General features: G+C 45.2%; 1 protein-coding gene across 1 annotated transcript in view; it reads right to left on the reverse strand.

The window, feature by feature from the left end:
- Positions 1 to 2,088: 2,088 nt before the first annotated feature.
- LOC122894687 (NT-3 growth factor receptor-like) overlaps positions 2,089 to 26,097 on the reverse strand; it is a 71,622-nt gene continuing 47,613 nt past the window's right edge. Inside the window, exons 7-8 of the mRNA XM_044232425.1 lie at positions 8,343 to 8,501; positions 2,089 to 5,236 (exon numbers count right to left, since the gene is read on the reverse strand). Of these exons, the coding sequence (XP_044088360.1) occupies positions 5,051 to 5,236; positions 8,343 to 8,501 (345 nt within the window). The 3' untranslated portion in view covers positions 2,089 to 5,050. The remainder of the gene's footprint in view (positions 5,237 to 8,342; positions 8,502 to 26,097) is intronic.

Consider the following 26,097-nt stretch of genomic DNA (forward strand, 5'->3'; position numbering starts at 1 on the left):
AAGCAGACTCTCACTGAAGCCATCCCAGTTAGAGATATAGATACAAGCATACAATTTCTAGGGCCCTACACTTCCCCTCGGATGATGCTAATGGCCAGTCCATTCAGCAATCCCAAAGCATTTTCAGGAGTCTATATTGATACCTTAAAAATGATACAAAGACTTGGAATTGCCCTTTAAAACCTATTAAGTGTTGGTATCAAAGAAAAGTTTGGTGCACCAGGGACCAAAAACAATGTGGTTACAACACCAAGTCCTGGGCTGCAGATGGCCTTTCTTGCTCTAAGACAAATGCCATGGAGTGTTCTAGCTGGTCGGCTCTGCCAGAGCTGACGATAGCCATCCCAGGGGCATTTGAGGGCAGTCCTCCAGACCTTGGGCACAGGTCCTCAAACTTCTTCACCCAAGAACTATAGATGTTTCTTTGCTCCAGGCTGTAAGCAAAGCACAGGGAAGGTCCCAAAGCCCAAACTGGCCCCCAAATCACCCCACCTCCAATGAGATAATTCTGCTGCTGTTTGGTTTGGGAAAAAGGATGCCATTCAGTGTTCTGGAAAAGGACTTTGGTGAAGAGTCCACAGCCTAAAATCCTGCCCTCTTTCCAACTTCCTACCCTCTTGAAATAGCATGTGAGGACATGTATCTTTTGGTTTTTGAGATCAGACTGCCAGTGGCCTGCACGAGAGTGGGGTGGGCCTGTCTCCCTAATCATTTCTGCCAGCCTAGGGCGTGTCGGTGTTGAATGGAGAAGCCAACAAGCTGAGGAGGAGAGCCTGCAGAAGTCAGTCTCGGGAGGAGGGGGGGTCGGGAGGTGGGGGGCAGGCCACAGCTGGAGAGCTGGTGGGCCTGGCCCCTTTGCCCCCCCACCAGCAACCCTCCAACCTAACACTCATGGTGTCTTCCCTGTTTGCCTTCTACAATCAACTTCTCGTCCTCAGGAACTTTCCCTCCTCCCCTTCTTTACCTGCCTCTCATTTTCCCTCTTATTTCTAATAAGTAAACAAAACAAACAGAACAGGTGGGACCAGGATTTTTTTCTTTTTAACTGAGAGGGACCCTAAGGATATCTATTCTAACCTTGTAAATGTCTGGGGTGAGAAATCTGGTACTCTGAGAGATTTGGGGACTGGGCCAACGTCACCTGGGAAACCAAAAGCAAAGCCCAACAGGATCTCCACGCCATTGCATGCTCCCACCCAAGCTCCTGGGCGTCCTCTATGGTCCGGGCATACCTGACTCCCTCTCCCTTCCGCTTCTCAGTGGAGTCTTACACAGTCTCAGGAGCTGGCTGTCCGCTCTCCCATTGGCGTTGATTTCTATAGTATTTAGCACCAAAAATATTTGCACTAGTATGTTCCACAAAGTAAGCACTCCTAGAGAAGAATGGTGAGGTTCAACCTGAAGCCAGGAAGGCCAAGCCTCCTTAGCCTCCAGTGGGAAGCCTCTCTCCGGGGATGATCTGGGCAAAGTCTGCTGAGGGGAGGGACACAGTCTCTCGTCTGTTAGGAAGAGAAGGCTGAGTGAGTCTTAAGACCCACTTGGGAGCCAGGGATATGATAAGAGGGCAGCATCTGGTTCACATCCAAAGTCAAGAATAGGGAAGACCCTTGGCCATGCCTCCCTACTCCAAGTGACCTGTACAAGCAGGCCACTGTCACTCGGTCCAGGAGGGGATCAGGTGAGGGTGACATGGCCAGGAGGTCAGCCTGGGAGAGCTGGAGTGTCCAGCAGAAGTCACGGCGGGGTCCGCATCCAGCCACACCCTGAGAGCTGCTCTAGCGTGTTTTGTTAAACGGTGAATTTTGGCGGGGAGGGGTGAGAGCGGGGTGGACTGGGGCGGCCACACTGGCTGCTGGGATGTCATTTTAAGACTCATTTAACCACATGAAGCTCTTTGAAAATAAACAGATACGCAGGCCTGGGCCAGCACTTTCTGGGTGGGCAAAGAGGCTGGCGGTGAGGGGGTGGGGTGGGGAGGGGACGAGACCAGATGTGCTCTGTGGGCCGAGAGTCACCTCAGACACTTCGCACTGTGACAGTCACCAAGAAGGAGAAGAGTGTCCCATGGGACCCGCGCGTGTGCAGGCCCACCAGCCCCCAGGCCCACCAGCCCCGAGGAGGACCCCCCTGGCCTTCCAGGGCACTACCCAGGACCACACAGCACAGTGAGCCCCTGCCAGGAGAATCGAACCATGTCAGACCCTGCAGGACCCAGAGGTGAACAGAACCTCTCGTTTCACAGACAGGAGACAGAGACACTGGAGAGGGAGCCCCAGCCGCGGCACATCCCCCCAGGAGGAATAACATCCTCAGCTTGCCCCCAGGGAGTGCCCACAGCGTCTACTCTCTGCTTCCCTCCCCCTCCAAAAACCTTTTCACTTTTTATACCCGCCTTGTTGACGCGTCGACTGTGCGCAGAGAGCACAGCCGGGGAGGAAGAAGGCCAGTGCTCCCTCTCTGCTCCTCTTTGCTTGGCCGTGATCATTCCAGAGAGGCAGACGCTTACGGTGGACGTGATGATGATGCGTCCCCATGGGCAGCATAGGGCCTGTACAGTCTGACTTCGGTCTCCTTCACAGCTCCTTAGTCCCAAAGGAACTAGCTTCCCCCTTAGGCCGTGCTGCCTTAGAGCCCCGTTGGAAGCCTGGCCTTCCTCATGCCCAGCTGCCCCCCGGCTTCCAACCCTTTACCCACCTATCAGTGATGAGAGTTCTAGAGACACCGTGAGATGAAGCCACACAGGGCCTGTGCTGGGGAGACTCTCCAGGGTCTGCTTTGGCAGCAACAGGAGCCCTGAAGCCTCACATCTAACCAGAAGACCCTTCCCCCCAAAGCCCTCCCTCCATGAGCAGCTTTGGCTCAGGAACCCCGCTCAGCACGAGACTCCATACGTAGCTCATCCTGTAATAACAGCCCCGGAAGAGACCCAGGGCCTCCAGGCAGAAAGACAGGAGGGATGACGGCCACAGGACAGCAAAGGCTTCCTCTGACATGGAAGACCCACTGAGCTCTTCTCGAAAGTCCTCAGGGCTGGGAGGCCGGCATGGGGCCAAACCCACGCCAAGCTCCGGATGCCCTCCCAGCCCAGCTCGAGCGGCCGCCCTGATCCCTGACCCCAGCCGAGGCCGGCAGTCCCAACACAGCTCTTTTCTCTTTGAATAAAAACATTTGTGGGTCTTAAAAAAAAAAAAAAAAAATCCTTAAAAAAGGAAGCAAAACCACAAAGGCAGGATTTAGTCCTGAAGCCCACAGGGATGTCTGTGCTCCGCTGACCAGGCCAGTCAGGCCAGCCACAGCCCCTCACGCTGGCAGGGCCGGCCGCAGGCCAGGCTCATAGGTAGCTCTGTGCTTGGGGTGAGGGGCTGGGGCCAGTGAGCTGAGAGGGGCCCGTCCTCGCTCCAGCAGGAGGGCTCCGGGGGCCCAGGCCACTGCCCTCCAGTGGCATTTCGTGCTCGGGTGTCCGGGTGGCCCAGGGATCTGCTCCTGTTACAGCCCTCGCCAGCAGCGGCCAGGACCCCCGCCCAGAAGCCTCCTCCTCGCTCTCTGGTCAGGGCTCTGTCCTCATTAAGATGCCAAGCCCGCGGCCGTGGCCGCGCAGGGGACACCTCCCGGAGAAGCCTCGGCCCCTCCCCCACCCCCGGCCCACAAAAGCGATTTTTCAGCCCCTGAGCGTTCACAGCAAGCTCAAAGGCAGATGCATCAATCCTTCCAGGGGCTGGAAACGTGAGGAGAATGCCAAGGGGCCGGTGCAGGTGCCATCTCCCCTGCCGGCTCCGGCCCAGTCCACGGCCTCGCTCTCGGGAACAAGCACTGCCCCACGCTGTCGCTAGTCCTGGCTTTCTTCCCTGGCAGCGAGGTGGCCCTGGGACGTGCGAGAAGCCCAGGAAGTAGGGCTGGAGATGGAGGGCAGGCAGGATGAGACAGACGGCACAGAGGGGCACATGTTACAATGACCTACAAGGAACCAAGTCTCCTGCTGCTGGAACCTTGCTGTGTCCACACTCACAGGCAGCATGGGACGTGTTCCCTATGCCCCGAAACTCCCCGCAAAAGTCCGCATGTGGGAGGTGGGACCGAGGAGTCTTCCAGTGAGGAAAAGATGGGAGGCAGTGCCTTGACAGGGAGGGTTCAAATTTCAGCTTTTTCTTCTGTGGTTAAGTCCAGAACGTCCAGTTCTTGAAGTTCAGAGAACAGATGACACGTCTTTCCAATGGAGGAAGGGACTTGAGCATGGTTTACACTCAAGACGGAGGTGGTCCATGGTCACCATGGTTTGGGGGCTCATTGGTTGTCCAGTGTTTAGTGGTAGATGCCCTCATTGACTTCCAAAAGCGTCAGGACTCTACTTTCTAGAATGGACAAATTGGAGAATTGTCTTGAAGCGGAGGAAAGGGGGAAGGCGTGGAGCCACAGTCAGGGGAGACGGGAGGCATTCCAGAGGCCCCCGGGGCCGTGTTACTTCCTGCTGCATCCCGAGTGCCGCAGTCGGGGTCAACCCACGCACCTGTGCGGACCTCGGGGGTGGGGGAGGGGTAGCGCACCTGCGCGGGTCACCACTTGCACAGCTGTGATCCATCCCCGCTCCTCTGGTCCCAGTGCAGCAAAGACCATCTCTGCGTCATCGAGGCCTCCGGCTCCATACAGTTGGAGCTGCAGAACCAAGGGCCCCAGCTTCCGTCAAAGGGGACTTCCATTTGTGTTCGTAAGATTTGAGATTTTTCTGAGTTGTTGTTACAGTCTTATGATTTCTGTATCAGCAGTTTCTCTCTCTATTAGAGAAGGTATCTCTCTGTGGATATAGATAGATAGATAGTTAGATATATAAATATATATATATGTATATATATATTTGCCAAACTGCCTTACAGGTTTTTTCTTTCACTTTTTTTTTTTTTTTTTTTTCAGTGTTGTATGTGTAGCAGGCACTTGAGTTTATATGAAGATGTTCGCTTCGGTCAGGATGGAAGAAAGGAGTGTGAGGTGGACGAGGGGCGATGTGAGGCCGGGAGAGGGAGGCCACAGAGTACGCGTCCGTGACCACCAGCTGCCGCTAGCCAAGGATGTCCAGGTAGATGGGGGCGGCCTTCCCCAAAGCGTGGAGGACTTTGTAGATCTCCTTGATGTTCAGCCGCTGCTGGGGCTCCCTCTGCCAGCACCCCAGCATGACGTCATACACCTCTTTGGGGCAGACCCGGGGCCGCTCCAGCACACGACCTTGGGTGATGCACTCGATGACCTGAAAAGAATAAGGACAGGCAGGACATTAACATCCAAAGCTCTCATGGACCCTGGGGCTTCCACGCAGCAGCAGGCGGTGACTGCATGAAGGAGTTTCAGTGCAGACCCGGGGTGCCCACCTGCACAGTGGAAGGCCAGCTGCAGACAGCACCGAGTCTGCCATCCATCCTGGGCAGGCTGCCAGCTGGCCACGCCCACCATTGCCCTTCATGCCCCACCTCTTGCGCCAGGCCTTCATGGACTCCCCCATGCACTCTACCCTGAACTTGACTCCTCTCTAGTCCTGAGTCTCATCAGGGTGCCACACGATATTCATTGCCACTTGGCAGTGGGGACTGGCACCTGACCTGTCCCTCCCTCTCATGAGCCTGGGTGACTGTGAGGCCCCCTTGAAGGCACTCCGCACCACCCCGCCCCTCCTTGCCTCCCTCCCCTTAGCTCCCACCCCCTGGCCGGCTCCCTTCCCACTCTCAGCCTCTGTGCATAGCACCAGGCTTCCCTTGAGGCCACCATGCAGTTCCCTTTCTCGGCGAGACCCCACCTCCCCTGCTCTTTGCACTAACCCAAGTATTTGGCTTCTGTTAAAGTCCCTCCCATCCATCAGAACTACTGCTCGATTCACCACTGTCCAGCGTGGTGGTCAGCACAGGTCAGTGAAACTGACAGGGCCTCAGCATGCTCGTTTGAAAGATGGGGAGCCAGTGTGCGCCTCAACTACCTCCTGTGTAAATGTAAGGTCCAAATCAGGCCAAGAGCATGAAGTATGGCCTGATATTCCACAGGGGAGGTCCTAAGGAGGAGTAAGAAGGAAACAACTTATGGCAGGATCAATCCCAGCGGAAGGACCTGGCCCGTAACCCGTGCTTCATTTCCAGGTTCTCAAAGGCACTTCTTTGCTGACATTGAACTCATGAATTTTCAAGTTTTCATCTTCCTCATCGGGGATAGGTTTTTCATGTCTCCCTAACCCGATCACTTGAGCAACTTACTCCAAACTCCAGCGTCCTCATTGGAGATGGGCTGGAATGATAAAATGTGAGGACTCATGTCGAGTCAAGGTCCTCTGGTGTCCTTGCCCCTATCTGTCTGTGTTTAGTTGGGCAAGGGAAGTGTCTTTGTCTCCTTTATCTCCCCATGCTGTCCCCAGTAGTGACCCATCTGGGGCACTGTCTCATGTCACCCTGAACCCAGGACAGTCTGTCAAGCCCCCAAGTGTCAGTACTTTCCTGGTCCTATTCACCCTGGGGTCAGCACCGGCCCACAAGGCTCATTTCTGTGCCAGCCTGATCGGTTTCTAGCCACTCAGATTCTCCATTCCTGTTAGAGCCCCGTGTCCACCCTCCATTACCTTCACCTCCCGGAAGAGGGACCTGGTTCAGACTGCAGCAGCTGCTAATGCTATGATCGAAAGTACCCACTAGCGCCTCCTCTGGCAGGAGGCTCTCTGGCTTGTCAACCTCCATAAGGAAACCCAGGATCAGGAGCTCAGTACTTGGTTGCTCCGGGCCGCAGAGTGGGACAGACAGGTGGCTGGGGTCAGAAAGCCCATGTCCAGGCCAAAGCCTCACCAAACTCTGCTAGAAATGATCTGAACCACCTTGTTGGCACAGTTGGCCAACTGTTGGCAGCTATGAGCTGGCTTGTGTCTCCAGGGCAGATCTCTTACGGATATCAATAGTACCATCCTTAATGGGGCCACCAAACCATGTGGAGGCTGTGTGTACTTGTGTGCACACATGTTTGTGCAGGAGTGTGTACGTGTGCATGTACTCAGGTAGGTACATGCATGCATGCATGGACGGGTGTGCACACTTGTGTGTGTGTGTATGTGTGTGCTTGTGTGTGTGTATTTGTGTGTTTACTACCAATCCCACTCCCCAGGAAAACAGCAACAATTCTTTCAAGCAATTCTTTCGAAACACTGCAACAAGTGGGCTCTGATACATACTCTTTTTTTTTTTTTTAAGGTCATTAAAATGTTTTGTCCCACTTTGGGAAATGTGGTTAAGACTCACTCAACTTGTGATGGACCGGATACTACAGATTTTAAAGAAATGTCTTCTTTTCAGTCTCTGAAACTCACCGGTTAGGGCACAGGAAAGCAAAGAGGAATACAGCCCTCAAAAACAAAGACATTTTCTCGAGTATTCAGATAAGATTGCAATATTAAAAGGCCCTTGTGTTCATGTTTTCATAGAAAACAGAAGACCATAAAAATAATTGCAATCTCTTAGAGGTCTGCTTGGTTGAGAATCTGAGCCTATTACTGTCTATTAACTATACTGAATTCTCCAGGGCAACACGAATCTGGTCCGGACATAAATGAGAACCGTCCTGACTGGCTTTGGAGGCGGGAGTCCTGTGACCATGGCCCGTGCCTTCCCTGTGCCGCAGAAGCTCCCATCTGAGTCTCTGGCCAGTCCTCTCCAGTCTCCCTAGCTGTTCCCTTCCCTTTACCCTGAATCTCAACAGGTATTCATGTGGAAAGTGCAGAGTTGATACAGCCAAAGTGCTTAGAACAGTACGTGGCACTAAACGTTAGCTACTGTGAAAAATTTGATTACTGATATTATTATTATTATTATAAATCAAAATTATAAAAGCACATAATGTGCTTATTATTATGATGTTTACCATGATGAGACCCTTTATTCCTGGAGGTCCACACATACCTATATCAATAACGGGAAAATTTGCCTTCCCAATCCACCCCCGTCTGCCCAGTCTGGGCCTGGCAGGCCTCAAACCTTTGGGAATCCAGATTCTTTGGGTGTTTCCACAAGATGGCACAATTGAAAAACTCAGAGTTGTTCTTTGTTTTTGTTTTCCGTCTTAGGGAGGCATTTGTGATTTTTGAGTGTTGCAGGACAAACAGGACCATGACTTGCATCTCAATATAGACGTCTGATTTCATGCTTTCTTGACAATTACACCACACTTCCTACAACTCTGATGTTTTTCGTCCTAAGAAGCTCTCCCCTCTTGCTTATCGCTATATTTGCCCACGAGGTCCAAACACCACCTCATGTTCTGCAGGCTGTGTCTAAATCCTGAGATCACTCCTATCTGCCAGATGGAGGTTCCCAGCTATGCCCCTTCTGTACCTCTGTGTTCGAGAGCTGGAACCATGGCTGCTTTCCGTAGGTGAAGATCTCCCAAAGGATCACCCCGAAGCTCCACACGTCACTCTCCGTAGTGAACTTCCGGTACATGATGCTTTCAGGGGGCATCCAGCGGATGGGAAGCATGGTGTGTCCTCCCACCTAGAAGGGGCCAAGACAGAGGCACACGTAGAGTGACCCGTTGGCCAGAATCAGTCATTGCCTGTCTGCACTGTTCGTAAGTAGATGTGCCCTCGATGCCTCTTAGTCTAAGATAACCACGACCTGAACTTGATGTAACGGGGGTCAGAGGCTCAGTGAAGGTACTGACAGCCAAGGTCTCCAATACTGGGGGTTAGCTAGAGTAGCAATTAGAGATTCTCCCTAAGGAAGGTAGGTTCCTTGGCATGGAGCTTAGAGAAAGATCGCAAGATGATTTGGGGTGGGAGAGGTTTTAGAATCTGGTTCTATAGGGATCCTAGCCTTGAAAAGAGGCCCAGAGGGAGGTCAGCAGAATCCCTGAGGGAGGCCATTGAGTACCTGAGTATTTGCAGACGTCGGGTTGAACTCCTTGGCCAGTGTGATTAAAGCACAGAATTATCCAAGGGCATCCAATCCGTAGAACTGGGACCTGACCTTCTATCTGACAATCCTGAATTTCTCACTGTACCTTATATCTCAGTGTTTCAAGTGAAGGGGACAGGGAAGTTCCAAATGTATGGAAGACCACATGCTCATAGGAAATCAGTGACAAAGGCCCGTGAGAAAAGTCTCTTTTAAAATGGCGTAAGGATGGGGGCACCTGGGTGGCTCTGTGGGTTAAAGCCTCTGCCTTCGGCTCGGGTCATGATCGCAGGGTCCTGGGATCGAGCCCCATGCTCGGCGGAGAGCCTGCTTCCTCCTCTCTCTCTCTCTCTCTCTGCCTGCCTCTCTGCCTACATGTGATCTCTGCCTGTCAAATAAATAAATAAAATCTTTAAAATGGCATAAGGATGGGGCACCTGGGTGGCTCAGTGGGTTAAGCCTCTGCCTTCAGCTCAGGTCATGATCTCAGGGTTCTGGGATGGAGCCCCGCATTGGGCTCTCTGCTGGGCAGGGAGCCTGCTTCCTCCTCTCTCTCTGCCTGCCTCTCTGCCTATTTGTGACCTCTCTGTCAAATAAATAAATTCTTTTAAAAATTTTTTAAAAAATACAATGGCCTAAGGAGATCTGTCTGGGGGTCTACAGATCTGACAGTCAAGGACAAGAGGAAGTGACTGACATTCAGGATACCCTTTCCTGAGGAAACATTAGGGAAATCCTCAGGGTCCAGCAGGCTTGAGGTATTAGCATAAGTGGAAGAAAATTCACAGCATGTTTTAAAACTCAGGAACTCACTGCATCATTAGTAAACAGAATATCAGAAATGGGAACTTTTGGCTCGCCCATAGAATTTGTTGTTAGAAAAGTGCTTGCCATTGATAAAAAGAGCTCTCTATAAATTTCCTGATGAACTATTAATTAGAAGTTCTCTATGGTGGGTCCATTGGAGGGACAAGGATAATGAGCACTTAAGAAAGAATGACTTACTGGAAAATGGGCAATCTTCTTTCTAAAAAGGAAAATGATATTTGCTTTATCCACTTGAAATATTTTAGGAGATAAATGATGATAAGGATTTGCAGAAGCTGTCTTCAACCTGGGATTTTAAAATCAAGACAGCTCTGTGTCCTGTGCCAAAGACAAAGGAAGGGGTTTCTTTCAGACACGCAAAGACTCAGAAAGCTTCGCACTTCTAGTTCTTCAGAAAATAAAGGAGCAGAAATTAATTGAGGATTGCTCCAGAAAAACAGAAAAAAAAAAAATCTAAAATAGACAATGACTGGGAACATAATAAATAATGTAGAGCATATAAGTCACAAAAACGCAATTTAAATCTTAGTGTTTGCTAATTTGGTATTAAAATGTAATACAATTACTAATAAATTCTTCCTGTAAAATAGAGACGTAAAGTAAATAATAATCCCAATAATGCTAAGAGTACTAGGACTGTTACTGCTAACTCTACTGCTCTGGAATGAAACCTTCAGGTAATTTCAGCCACCAGTACATAGGAGAACAGGAAGAGGAATCTTTAGAAGACTGACAAAGGCTTTGCCTTTTAGGGAGGGAAAGCGAGTTTACAGACAGTCATCAATTGTTGATTACAAGAGTTTCGATTTTTAAATTTGCTTGCTAAAATTTTCAAGTGCCTCCTAAAAGTACAGAAATAGTACATATAGCTTCCAAACCAGTTTTTAGAAAAGAGGACCAAAAATCTCTAACCAATACCAAAAAAAAAAAAAAAAAAAAAAGACAAAAAAGAGGGATGGGCTAATGATGTTGAAGGCATGCTATGAAAAAGAAGTTTAAATAATATCTTTGTCTATCATTTATGCAAAGATAATAATAATATCTTTGTAATCATTTGTATGTAATACAGACACTATGTCCAAATGGGTTATATTGTCTCTTAAATAAGAGAAAATTTATGTTAAAAAAATAAAGATGTGTGTTATTTAGAAAAGACATGCACAGAAGAAAAGAGCAGAAAATATTAAGAATGAAAGGATGCAAAAAGACAATAAAAAGGAAAAATGAATAGATATTAAATATGTATATTTGATATACACAATATATGATTTAAATGTATAATACTGAATATATAAAATGCTGCCTATTAACATGTGGAAAAAAATTTAGAATGCCAAGAATTAAAAGGAGAAAACATAATTTACATCATATTTCAAGATGGCAAAATCCAACATTACAATAATTATGAATTATTAGGCTCCAATAACATGGCAACAAAAATGCAAAGAGTAAAAATAGGCTATAAACCAAAGGAAACTGACAAAACTACCATTATAAGTGGAAAATTAAAACACTTCTTTCACAAACGGACAGATCAAGAAGACAAGATAATTGAAGAGACATTTTAAAAATATAGATAATCAGTTTTAATTGATAGCTATGAGTATTGTGATTCTGTATCTTTCAGCCTCCCTAAAGAGTTGAAAATTATTTTCCATTATCTGAAACAATTTATAAAACCAATCACATATTATACCTTCAAGGAAAGCTGAAATACCAAGAGGAAGACCACAGTAAACATAAAATAAAAATGGGAAACATTTTCTGTGCCAAATAGAAGTTCACAACAAAAGAATATTTTTTAAAACTTTCTCTTTAAGCAATTAAAAAAATTTTGATAAGGGAATAATTGAAAATTAAATATAAAACTATTTATTACAATAATTAAATTGGTATTCATTGAAGCCTATGAAATATAGTTTATTTTTAAAATATAACCTATAAGCACTTATTTTTAAAATAGTTAATAAATTAAAATGTGATTCAACAACAAAGGTAGTAAAGACCTATATGACAATAGAAAGAAAGAAGTAATAAATAATAAAGACAAAATGAAGAATTAGTATAAAAGAAAGCAAAGCAAAACATCCAGCCAAAAGGGAAACAATTTTAAAAGGAGACTATGTGTACACAATTAATTGGTAGTTCTTTAAAAGTAATATAACCCTTTGGCAATGTCAATAAAAGACATAGAAGAGACAAATGTAAAATGTTGAAAATACAACAAAAAATTTGGAAATAAAGGTGTCATAATTGATTTACTAGAAAAAATTAATGAAAAAAGAGAGAAGTAGAAAATTCAAACATGAAAAACAATTACAATTATAGTAAAAATTCTATGCATTAAAAAAGTACAAGATCCAAATGATTTTTTGGGCAAGTTCCACTAAATTTTTTTTATACTTTTCCAAAGCAAAAAATAAAAAATAAAAAAGTTAGAAACTTTCTCAATTTATTTGCTGTGATTTGAATACTTCTGATGATAAAATCAGTCAAACATAGCATATAGCCTTAAATACATGAATACAGCCATAGATATTTTATCTATATATGTGTAAAATTATCTGTTATGAATATAGCCTCCAAATATGAATAAAATATTATATACTGAACCAGCAAGATATTACAAGAACTCCATATTATAACTCAACAAGATTTGTAACAAATGCAAGAATGCCTCAGCCCTAAGAAATCTAGTGTTTAATTCACTAAATTAAGAGATAAAAGAAGAAAATCCATGCTTTCGAAAGATGCCAAAAATTTCCAACACATTTTCCTGATTAAATGCATGAATTCATTAGAAAAGGTAACTTCCTTTATTTAATACACGGACAATTAAATGTGCTAATAAAACTTTGGAAGCACAGAAAAGTATATTCTTTCACTGATTTTACACAATACTGTTGAGATGGTCCTAGCCAATGCAATAAAGCAAAAATAAAAACAAGGTAGAAAACTGAAAAGGAAGAGTCAAAAACCGCTGCATACATATGATTAAGACTTATTCAAAGTATTAACTAAAAAGCAATTAGAATCATTACACGATTAAGCCGCCCAGATATAAAATGAACCTACAAAAAATCAGACTATCCTCATACACAGTCATAACAAATTCAATGCAAAATAAGATCATATAATAGCAACAAAAAATTATAATTCCTAGGCATAAACCTTAGCCGAAAACATACAAGGTCTAGTTAAAGAAAAGTATTGAAAAACATAAAAGATTTTAATATATGGAAAAATATGTCATTTTCTTGAATAGGAAAACTCAATATCATAAATCTCTCATTCCTCCCTCAAATTAGTCTGCAAATTCAACACAAGCTAAATGAAAACCCCAATGGAATGATGTATGGAAATTGACAGGATGGTACCAAAGTTTGTCTGGAGGAATAAATACTTGATAAAAATGAAGATATATTTGAAATAGAACCACAGGGGAGATTTACTCTATCAGATTGCAAAACATATCATAAAACTACAGGAATGAACACACTGTGTTACTGGCATAGATATAGACAGATTTCACTGATCAATGGAACAAAATAGAGTCCAGAGGCAGACCCATGTATAATATCAGATTTAATATATGAAATGATGGGTTAGTAATCAAAGTGTTGGGACAATGAACTATTCATTTGAAAAGTACACTTAGATACCTACCTCACACCATATACAAAAATCATTTCCAGATGGATTAAAGAGCTAAACATAAAAACAAAACAATAATAATATTAGAAGAAAACTTAGAATAGTATCTCTATAACTCAGGAGAAGGAGGTCTTCCTAAATAAGACTCATGTTCAAGAAGCCATAAAAGATAGTATTTTAGCGATACAACTTGCAAAAACCAAACACTTGTTGCATGGCAAAATACAAAATAAGTACAGTTAAAAGACAAATGACAGAGGAAATATTTGCAATATATGTAACCAAGAATTAAAATCCATATATCATAAAGTTTTCCTTTAAAGTAGTTTTAAAAAAGCAACCCGACCAAAAAGAAAAAATGAGTACAGGGTAGAGCAGATGATCCACAAAAGGGCGACGAATGAGCACAAACACATGGAGAGATGCCAGTTAAAGCAACAAAGAGACACATTTTTGAATGTCATATGAAAAAAAAAAATTGATACTATCTAGTGCTTGAAAAGGTACAAGGACAGAGTTATCCTGAAGTGTCCCTGCAGCTTGGCAGTGGCTGTCCACACTGAAGATGTTGAGTGCCTTTTAACTCGGTAATTTTACTTCTAGGAGTCTTAGAAAACATTTGCTCCTATAAGCAAAAATAACTGGTGGAAGGAGATGTTTATTTCATTGTTTTTAAGGGCAGCAATTTGTCCATCATTAAACACACATTTGTAGTGGTTAAAAGGAATATAGTGGAGTACGTGTGGTGATATGTAAATAGGTCTAGAATACATTAAATGAAAACGCAAGACATTAAATATATATATATATATTAGCATTCTAATTCATGTAAAATGTGTCTACATAAGCAAGTACATTAAAAGGGAATAATGCATAAGTCTATAAATGCATAGAAAAAGATCCAGAAATAGAGTTACTAAACTAATGTTTCCTCCCGAGAAGGAAGTGAGTGGAGTGAGCACTGACCAAAGAGAAAAGCCCACTTCTTTTCTAGATGTACTTCTATGCTGTTTGTAATTTTATCATGATCATATGTCACGTTTAAAATGCTTAAAAACTATAAAAGGAAAAAGTAAACATCTGAGTAAAGGAAAACCAGTGGACCTAATTTATGTATGTTCTGTCTCCAAAGATGATGAGTGTAAAGAAAAAGTAAGTTTGTGATAGAATTTTGTAGAATAGCTTATTTGATCTGGTTTCTTTATTGGAAAAAAAAAAATAGAAAGATTCCTCCTGATGAAAAATTTTAAGTCATGGATTCCTCCAAACTGATGCTGGTGTTTGCCTCATTTGATGATTTTTTTTTTTAAATAAATTCAGAAGAGGTGTTCCAGACTGAAATCTCCAAATTTACAGAGGGAGAGAGAGAGAGTAATTCAAGTGTGTTGGTGTAAACCTGGATAAGCATAAGTGTTTGGGAATAAAAGTATTAGAAGGGCATTAAGTGGCTGCGGGGACCCCACTAAGAAACATTTTCTCAAGATGTTCACCACCAATGTGGGTGAAATTTATCAGGCATTCCTCCAGAAGTGGACTAAAATATTTCAAGAGGCCAGTAATCAAACAAAAAGAGCAATAAATCGGGAGTCAGAGGTGCTGGGCTGTGACATGAACTTAGACAAGCACTCAACCTCTTTGAGTTTCAATTTTCTCATCTTCAGCATAGGAATCAAGCAATGCCCCTGCTTAAAGAAAGATGAGGTGTACAAAATGCCACTGAGTATTGTTAGATGCAAAAGTAAAATGCAAGGACTATTCACTCTGTGTCCTTATATGCTCATGGGCGGCATAATAAACTTAATTTCCTGGCTTCTATATTCCCCATAAGGACCCACCTAGCCTACACTGATTTTCCTCCAGGAAAAAAATCTACAACCTTCTCCCGCATCGGAGAGAGTTAGTCTGGGAAAGGTAGTGGTTAAATCCTTCACTGGCAAAAAATATGGACAAACAGTCCCACGGTAAAACCTAACCAGACAAGCGATGGGCTGACATAATCGTCTTCATAAGAATAATGCCAATGTAGGCACACTGAGTACCAGCCACACGTCCTTCATTTCATCCCATGGTATACGACTGAATTCCCTAGTATCCCCATTTCACAGATGGAAATAAGGTAAGTTGATTATGGACTGCATGAGAAATACTAGCCTGATGATTCAAACTCTTGAGTTAAAGACCTGAAAGCTAAGCTCTGAAACAGGAAACATACAGGAATAAGGCAAAGATTCTAAGATGAGATTCTGGGAAGAAAATAAGTACTTGGAGATCTTTGGCGTACAGTACCTTGGACACCACCGTCCACCCCGCGGACTGTCATGGAGCCCCATGCTCTCAGCCTGGTCATCTACTATGATGCCCTCTTTCACCCAAGGTACCAGCAGGCACTGCCCAGACCCCCTATTTCATTAGCGGCTACAGAAGGTGCTAATTCCAGCATCCTCCTCTACGTATATTTGCTGGAAATCTTCTACAGGTAAAAAAAAAATTTCCCTCGTTAACTATTTGATTATACAGATAACACTTCATATAAGAAATGCTTGGCTCTCTTCCTTCATTTATCAGTGCTCAGAATAAGGAGTTCATTCCCTAGCATCCTCCAAAGGTGACCAGTAAGAGGCTTGGTCTGGTTTGGTTCTGAGAAGCATTGCTGACTCTGTATGTTCATATTTGTGTGTTGGGGGTGTGTGCAGGTATGTCTTTTAACACATTGAAGTGTTTCAACTTACTGTAATTCCTCTTGCTAATGCTTAACAGTTCCATCTTTGGCCAGTGACAGCCTCTTAAATTTGGTGCCTCTTGCGTATCCCCAGTAGTCTTTGATAACATCCTTGCTTCTGACATGAAAAAATATCATAGGCTCATCTTGTACCTTTGTTGCCCTAGCCCTAGAAGAAGCCATTTCTCCAAGGAGCCCTGGGTCCTCTGGGCAGACAATGGAATATTTATAGAGCCTACACTGTGGGGCCAGGAGTGTTCCTTGCTCTTGGGTTGGTCATTATTTCTAGGTGTTTCTGATGGAAGTAGCTAAGAAGAACTTTTAAGGGAAAATACATCATGAGTTCATATTGATTTTTTCCAGTTCAAAATCAGGATTACAGAGCTTTTACTTAACCTCTTTGATTTTATATCTGTATGTTTTCTTATGTGGAAAATCTTGATTCCTACATTAGTAATATTACATAGTTGCTTTATCCTAATATGTTTCTAAAATACACTTAAAATACGTAATACACAGGCTTACGTGTTTCATTTTGCTTTTTATTTTGAAGGATTGGTTTAATTCTACAAATTGAAATGTTTATAATGATGTGAAAACTGTCCCACAGTTTCAAAACTAAAACCAACCAACAGAGTACATGAAATCCAAGTCTGATACCACCTCTGTTCATTCTCCCCACCCTGATCTCCTCTTTCCCTATAGGCAGCCATTTTTAGGGGTTTGATTTTAGTTTATTCTTCTATTGTTTTTAGCATAAGAACATACAGAGTATATTCATTTTCTTCATTCTCTTAGATAAGAAGTGACATTCCTACCTGTCATGTACTTTACTTTTCTTCACTGGGGTTCTTGTTCCTTTCACAGCTATCCAGGACCCCACCAAGCAAGACCATGCTGCAGTTTGTTTAGCCAGACCCCCAGGGATAGGACTCGGGTGTTTCTACCCTTCCACTGCCAATAGGGAAGGTGCACTTTTTACATATATCTCGGGGGACTCTTCACCCCATAAAGAATAAAAGCCTAGAATTCCTGTTCAGTGTAACAGGCAGAGACAGACAGCAGCTCCCACTAAAGTGGTTCCAGTCCGGGAGCCACATAACTTTGGAGACACAAGAACTTTTTCCAGTAGGCACCCAGGCAAGGAAAGTGTTGAAGGATTTCACTAATCCTAAACTCCCATATGGATTTTTTTTTTTTTTCCTAACATTGGCTGAGTACCCACTGTGGCCCAGCAATCCCCTTTCCCAACTGGGCCTGCGTGCGTGTGCACAAACACACGCACACGCACACACACACACACATACCTGCCACTCTCAAAAGGAAACACTGGTCTCTCATTCATCCTAAATCTCAGGGGAGAAAACCTACAGAGTACAAACAAATAAATGCTCTGAAATACCGATACAGGTGTTGCAAAGGAACGTCTCTAGTGGCTGGACAGTAAATCCTTTTTCGAGTCATTTCCAATCTTTTCAAACAATTGAAGGGGACAGACCTAGAAGAATGATCAGCTCAGCGGAGATTAAAAAGAAATTTTGATAAAAGGCCAACATGAGATTTTAGGCAAATAGGCAAACAATAGTTCAAAGAATTGAGTTACCTTGTGATAACAAAACTCTCTCCTTTCCATCTATTTAGTGTAAATAACGTTTCTAAGTTCTTATAGTTATAGAAATAAAAAACAGGAATAGAATTGATCTAAACCTTCCTTAATTTAGCAATAAATAATATTCATTACGGACTAATGGAAAAATATAAGAGATGCATTTCCAAAAATATTATACTTCTTATCGTTCATATTCATCAAGGTTGTGATATAAATGCATTATTTTGATCTGCTGCCTGTTTCTGCATTTTGCTAATAATTGTAATGATAACTCAATCCCAAAACTCTTACTATCTAGAAACTAATGGTTATTATACATTAAAAATTAAATTTCAATCTTCATACATATTTTTGTCACACTAAATTATGATAGAGTGGCCAATAAAAGGCTTTCATGCACAAAAATATAATACAAAAGGATAAAATTTGGTAGGGTGACTAGAATGAAAACATAAATTCAGGAAGAAGAAGGAACCATGTAAAACTGTTTAAGCGTTTGTTACTGTGATGTATCAAATTGCTCTGGTATTTAAAGTTCATTAGATACATTACAGGAGTGATGTATTTTTTTTTAATGCCAATATTTACAATATTCTGGAAATGACATCATATGCAACTATTTGAAATTTCATATAATAGCAACTTGAAAGGTGCATGGGGCACGCATAGCTGATTTTTCAAAATCCTCTTAGGGGCACCGAGGTTTGAAGACCACAGGTCCAGAGGCTGAGCCCCTACCTCTCTGGAAGAGGACAAAGGGTGGGAAGGGGAGGGGAGGGAAAAGGTGGGAAGCAGGAGCAGCTGCCTCACCTCCAGCCAGGGAGAGCCCCAAATCCCCAAACCCCAATTCTTTAAGTCCTGAGCCCTGGCTCCCCACCCTGCCCTGGGGGCCAGGCAGCCTCCCCCCCCCCCATTGCACAGATGCCCTCATGCACAGAGTGCTTGTGGGGGGGCGGCAGTGTCCCCCCCCCCCCACAGCTGCCTCTCCTCTCCCATCTTCCCTGAACAAGGCACTATCTTGCTCTTTTCCACAGAGAGACACCCGCTCCCCTGCAGGCCCAGGGATGGCACTGCTCTGGGTTAAAGAGGAACTCTGAGCTCTAGAAGGCCCCTCTGTTCTCTGCATCTAATCACACAGCAAAGGCGGCAGCTGGTGGTTTGCAGAGACCTCACAGAAGCCCGCTTCGCTCCCCGAAGTTCAAAACGGCTCTGCTCCCGCGACTCTGACAAGGTATCAAGGAGACAAAGTGACCCCTATTTTCCAAGTAAAGAAACCACAATGCAGTGAAGGCGAGAAAACACCGATTCACGGGGTGTGATATTTCTGGAACAAATGGAAGGATTCAAGCTCCCTCCGCAATCGCTCATCTGTGTGGGCCAAGTCAAAGTCTGTTAATGTCCATGAGAAGGGCACTAGCTTTCTGGAGAGTTGTAAAAGCTTCACGACGCACATTAATGGCAAAACAGTTTAATCATAAAGCTTGGCATTTATCATCAGTGTCATTTTTTTTAAGTTTATTCAATTTTAATCTTTCTTGATTGCACGTAGAACCATATAGAAGAATCTCCATGTGCATTAAGAAAAAGACAGAAAGCTTAACGTGTGCCCTCTCCTCCCCCTGGGAATTCTCCTGGTCACCCTCCTACCCCCACTGACTGCCTCTGCCCCTCTGCTCTGCGTGTCCGAGCCACTCATCAGCCAAGGCTGGGGGTCACCTTGACCATGTCCCCAACAGCAGCCCAGCAGCCAGCACCACCATCTTTACAATCACTGCCCCCCTCGTTCCAGAGGGCCTGGGGTTTTCACACGCACGGGCTGCACACAGACACATACGCCCGTGTATCCGGAAGGGGAAAGTTTAGATGAACCTATGTGAGTGTCATTGAGCACGCAGGTGGGTAGGGTCCTTAACACAAACACAGGCCTGTCGACCATGCCCTGATCACACGTGGCTCTTGGAATCTCCCTTGGATACCTCCTGAAGTAAATGGCCCAAACCTAGGAGGAAAGATGCAAAGTCCTCCTCGAACGTATCCTGTCTCCAAGACACCAAAAATAAGTGGTTCCACTCTAAATCATTGACTCACTCTGCAGATAACTTCAAAACTTCAGAAGGACATGACTGTCCTTCCCGAATTAACGCTTTGCACTCTCTGCTCCCCGACCCTGGTGGCTGGGCTCTCTTCATAGCTCCCTCCCCATGTATGACGGAGGCCACTAAAGCGGTCTACCTTGTAGATCATCCCCTGTTCTCCCCACCCTCCCCCTGTCCCTGATCATTTCCCCTTATTTTCCCCACTTGGCTATTCTGAATTACAGACACCATATTTCCAACCAGCTTTTCACCCCTCTGCCTAGCCCTATTGGCCCATTCTCCAGGCATGCTGCTTTGGTGTGAGAGCCCATATTCCATCCAGGGTGCTCTCTGGGGGACCAGCCTTACTGCATACCTGCCCCCACTCCATCTCCCCAAATCCAACATTTGTTGGAATCCAGAACTCCAAAGGAGAAAGTCAATGCTAAAGCTGTACCTCAGGAACGTATAGAGTAGGAAAGACTTTAGCATTGACCTAGCCTGCCTCTAGCCAGAGAACCTGGTTTAGAAGAGGGGCAGTGACTTGCCCAAGGTCACTAAGAAGAGGAGATGAAATGGAAGTCCCCTAGACTCTTGCTTTTGTTTTCAGTGTAAATGTATTCTTGGAGGGGAAAAAAAAAATACACACACACACACACACACACACACACACATACATACATGGAAATCAGAAATACACGAGTCTTACAAAGTTTAAATTTCAGTTCTATAGCTTCTTTACATCCTTCCTGTTGTGTTTAGAAGTCGGGTCACCCAGTAGAACCCTGTTTCCCCAGTGGTGTGGGTGAGGCCTTAGAGATGTATTAATCTGAACATTCCTCTGATTTAACTCTACAGTATGGGTGTGTACAGTCACAGAAGCATGTCTGTCTGTGGCTTCACCCCAGTTCTAGAAATTCCATGGACGAAACACATAAGACCCTGGGATTTTCGGTAGTGACATCGGACTTCTGACTTCACAAAGCAGAACTGTTTGCCTTCTTTTTGCCTCCCCTTCTCTTCTCAATATATATAGTAGGAGGAGCCATAACCTTGCTTCTGGTAGACACAAACGGAGGACCTCAGCCCTGGGTCGAGGAGGCAGTTGGGATTCTCTGGAGGGAAGGTACAGAGGAGGCTCACAAAGGCATCATTATAGCACTGACCCCCCTGAGTGGGGCTTTGTGACAGTTTATGCAAAAGGCATCCATTTAGCAGAATCTCAGTGGAATGGCTGTTTCAGACGGAGCCTCTAGCCCCAGGATTAGGAAAAACCCTTGGAGTCTTCCAAAAATACAAGGAGTTTAAGAGCCAAGCTGTTCGGCAGTGTGAGCCTCTATCATAAATAGGCCCATTGTGATTCTCCCCAACTCTCTCACCTAGAGCTGCATCTGCCAGAAGCAAGTTCTCAGATGGAAGGGCCAGGAACACATACCTTCTATCACTCCCCCTTTTGTTTCCTCCTTTCTAAATCCTGTCTAAATGCTGGCCCTCATTCAGAGACCTCACTGTCCTTTATCACCCCCAAGCAGTTTTTTTTTTTTAATAGAGCAAAGAGTGCAAGTCCAAAGATGTAGGTTGAAAAATAACTTGTCCTTATTTTCTTTTTACAGACGCCTAGACGTGGAGCGTCCTGGCTGCATTCAGACCTTCCAGGGGAAACAAACCATCGTGATCTTGGTAAGAGCTCAAGGCACTGAACAGAGCTGGAGGTCTCACTTCAGTTGAGACCCATAGATCACACTGGATCTAGACTGATCCACCCAAACCCCAAGGGCTCCCCAAACACTAACAGGTAAAGGGAAATGGGAGAATAAAGGCTTCTTGTGATAAATCTAGATTCTTACTGTACCCTGCTTAGCTCTGGCTGTGCTCCCAAGGGACTGATTTAGATTCAGACTTATTTAGCAAACAGAAGAAACTCTCTTTCAGATGAGATTGGCTTTGCTTGGGATTTAATGGCAACAATAAATCTAAAAAATATGATGACTGATGTTGAAAATGTGTGTATAGGATAAGGAAACAGACAATCTGAAGGAACAAAGGGGATAACGTATAACTTAGCTAATGCCTTTTACTAGCTAAGTAACCTTAGGGAACTCATTTAACCTCCAGAAGACTCACCTTTCTTATATGTAAAAGAATAAAGTATATAGAACATGTACAGAAACTCAGGGAGATATTAGAAGAAACAGAAGCATGCAGGGTTTTCGTATACACATGTACAGATGTGTATATACCATCTTCCAAAGTGCTAATTTCTTAGTGTTCATGCTTATTGTACAGCACTTCCCGTTTTTTTTTTTTTTCCAGAAATTTGGACATTCTGCCCAATGTCCCTTACGACGAGACACCATTCCTGAATTATGTGTAATGAAATCAGCTCAAGGATGGAATGTCAGCAAGAGCATTGGTAGAAAGGGGCCGAGCAGGAAGTGAAGCCCATGGATACTCCAAATCCTTCTCCTTGTGGGTTTTGTGAGTTCAAGGCAATTCCACCTGCAAACACTGGGAACAGGTTTCCAGGATCAGTGTGGCTGCTGACTCAGATACTCGGACTACTGGGCTGTTTACAAAAGCAGGGTCTCAACACCCAGGAAGAGCAGCTAATGCAAGTCCCTGAGTAGAGGAGACTGAGCTGGTTAGTATAGTCTATGGTTAGTATAGTCTATGGTTAACATAGTCTATGCGGTAGAGTTCAATGACTTAGTTTCCTTTGTGTTGGGCCTCTGGGCAGGAAAAAGAAGGAAAAACAAGATGATTTGAATTTTAAAAGCAAAGAAAAGAGAAGGGATCTCTTTCCTCAAAAGGCAGACTGAGCTGTAAATTGTCTCCTCCAGCCATCTTCTCAGTGACATCAGTACCCAGAAAGTGTATCCTATTGATTGGATACCCATCAGCCTGAAGATGACAACATCGGATTCCTTAATCACAATCCGAGTTTTAGGACATCGTCCTCCAAACCTGAGCCTTCTGTCCAGGGCCGGCGGGGACCAGAGCTGACTTGTACCAACGGCGGAGAAAGAGCTTTCCCAGTAAGTGACAAAATATTCTCCCTTGCTAGCCCGTGAGGTCCCATTTCTAAGTAAGCTCAGGCCAGGGGCCCACCTCTTAGCTTTGGATGAGGAACTGGGCTACTTGGCTTTCTTAATTGAAAACGTTTCTTTTGAATTCCAAGATCCCAAGAGCCCCGCACAGGGGACGGGCCACTTGCAAAGTCTGTGATGGGGACGGCATGCTGCGATCATGGGAGAACATGCCTGCACATCCCCTCCTGGGGCCCCTCCGTCAGCTGCCCAAGAAGCAGGCAGCTGAAAACTGCCATTTGCTTCTCCTCACCTTCATTTACATCTGAAAGACTTTGGGAGGGCTGATTAATGGAAGACTGTTTATAAAGCCTAGTCAAGGGTATGAACGGACTCTTGAGGGGCATCTGGGTGGCTCAGTGGGTTAAATGTCTGCTTTCGGCTCAGGTCATGATCTAGGGCCCTGGGTTCAAGCCCCACATCTACCTCGGGCTCCCTGCTCCTCGGGGAGTCTGCCTCTCCCTGCTCTTGTGCTCTCTCTCTCTTCCTCTCAAATAAATAAATAAAATCTTAAAAAAAAAAAAAAGAAAGAAAGAAAGAAAGAAAAAGAAATGACTCTTAAGAGTGTTAATATAGAGCATTATTTCCAACAATGACAGGAGCTTCTGTCCTGATGTGACACCTGTCACCATGAGAGGCTGCTTCTTAACAGTGTCCAAAAGACGTTTTGCAGGCTGCAGCCTCCCCACATCCCTCGTCGTGATGATTCCCGGAGTATGACGTGGTTTGTGTATCTTTCATCTCTCTGGGCCACAGGTTAGAAGGAGGCAGGTGGCTATGGGTCTGGGCCGGTGGGGAGGTAAACTGAGGCAAGGCCTGACATCCATGCCAAAATACACTGTGCACACTCTGCTCAGTGCACGGACAAGATGTCCTATTGGAAAAGCTGGTAGGTACAGAAAACGTCCTCCTAACGGGAACGGAAGGCAGCGCGCCCTTAAGCAGATCTTACAGTAGGGGGCCCATAACATCGAGATATACAGACGAACACAGAGCTACAAACTCATGTAGCCACGTCACTTCAGGAAATCAGCTAACCTCTCTGAGCCTCAGTTTCCCCATTGGTTGAACATCAACTGCTCTCCACCTCCTAAAATGAAAATGATTGAATAAAACAACCCACATAAAGCAACTGACATACTATCTGTTAACCAGAACTGGGAGCAACACTTGCTATGGCGAAAACAAGGCTCTCTTACAAATACTTGCAAGAAGCAGCCTCAAGAAGGGAACAGGTTTTGAGTCTCTCTGTGTGCAGGTAGAAGTGGGTATTTGGTGGTGGTGGACATTTAGGCTGGATTAGGGAGTAAATTTCCAGTGTCCTTGGTCATAGCTCTTTCCACGCCTGCTTACCCTGAGGAAGGAGACATCTCCTCGGGTTTTGTGCTATGATAATCAACAAACCAGACCTTTGCCCCCTTCCCGCTTGCTCCCCCCACCTGCCCCGTGCCCTTCACGAGGCATTCACGGTCCCCTGGTTCCAGTGCTTGGAGCAAGTTGAATGGATCCGCCAAGAAGGCACGGCTGTAGCTAGAGGTAAAGTCTGCGACTTCCAAACCACTCCAAATTAATCATTCTAGCTGGAGGGAGATGCGGGCCTTTGGGCCCCCCTTTTGTTTTATTAACTGCCAACTGAAAATGCCAGAAATAGCTGGGGAAGGAGCGTAAAATGGGGGACAGGGAACACTTTGCATATTTTAATTACTTCAGTAAACAATACACACCCCAACCTACAGGCGCCGGCTACATCCTTAGGCAAAGGAAAGCTGGAGGAGCATCATGGGACAGGACTCCTTCCACGAGAAGCTGCCTTATCCAGCTTCTCTGAGCTGAAGCCAAGTTTCCTGTCCACCTGCTAACTTGTCTAGAGCAGTTCCTCATAGGGCCAAGAGAAGCAAACGTTAAGCGCCTTTTCACACACCCAGCGCTTTCTGGAAAATTCAGAGCACTGCTACACCCAACGGAAAATGGGATTCTTCTCTGAGTCATGAAATAAGACCCTCTAATTCTGAAGGAAGTTCCTTTGGCACCCAGGAGGACAGAGGCCACAGATCACTTGCTGGATCTCTGGCCAGACCACAAATGTGAAAGGGCAGATAGAATCCCCCACCTTCAGTTAAAGCCGGGGATTCGACTTAGAAAACATGATGGGATGATGTCCTCGGGGCAGCCTGCAGATGCGTGATAACAGCAGCTGAGGCTCCTGTGAACTGCGAAGCGAGTCATAAACAGAAGTTACCACCACTACTTTTTTTAGGCATCGCAGGTCCCTAGTTAGCCCTAGTTAGCCAGTCCCCTGAGAAGTTCTAGGAAAGGGGTATTAATTAACACAATCACACAACCTACACGGTGCCTAGAGATGCCTCAAAGCATTCTAGGAGGGAGGAGGCTGGAAGCAAGATCTGGCCCCATGGAATAGGGTGCAGAGAGCCCCAGACCAAGACTCAGGTCGTCTGAGCTCTCGCTCCAGTGCTGCCAGCATGCCCCTCTCAGCTTGGGCACCCTCTGCTTCCTCCTGCTCTCCTGCTCACATCTGTAACGATTACACTGCCAGAGCAAAGGGCTGCAAAGATTCTTCTGCATTGGAAAACTGCTTGAGATTTTCCAAAGCCAAATGTTCCCATCTGAATCAATACGCTGAGAGAAAGGAACAAAAGCTCATCTCAAGACCCTTTCCGGGGTTGGTAGCCTGAGTTTCCAGAGTGGCATGTGTAAGCATGTGTGTGTGTGTACATGTGTGCTGCAAACAGGCCAACAAGAGCAATGGGCCAGAACCCAGAAGCCCCGGGGCCCTGACTTAGGTTTACATCATACCACCTGGTTCATCCCTGGGCCCCGGAGTCTCATCTGTAAAACTGGTAGGGTGAGGAAAAAGGCTGGGCTTGTTGGCCTTTAGGTATTATCTGCTTCCAAAGTACAAGGATTTGGGGAGGCAGACACTGGATGACCTCTGGCTGCCCCTCCTGGCGCTGTGAGGTTAGAGCTCTGAGACCCATGAGTTTCACACAGCCCCCTATTCTACAGCGGGACCCCAGAGTGCCTCTTTCCAGCAAAGGGTGTGAGCCAAGGGTGGTCTCAGATGAAAGGCAAGGAGAAGCTTTCCCCCCACACAGCATCTGGTATCCCAAGCCATAACCTGAGGCTCGCAGCTGTGAGTGCCTCCTTCTCCCTTTGCATAAACAAGCCCTACCTCTTGGCTTGCCCTTCAAGGTCCAAAAGGCGA

The sequence above is a fragment of the Neovison vison genome, chromosome 13 (assembly GCF_020171115.1).
Source record: "Neovison vison isolate M4711 chromosome 13, ASM_NN_V1, whole genome shotgun sequence".
In the NCBI taxonomy this organism is placed as follows: Eukaryota; Metazoa; Chordata; class Mammalia; order Carnivora; family Mustelidae; genus Neogale; species Neogale vison.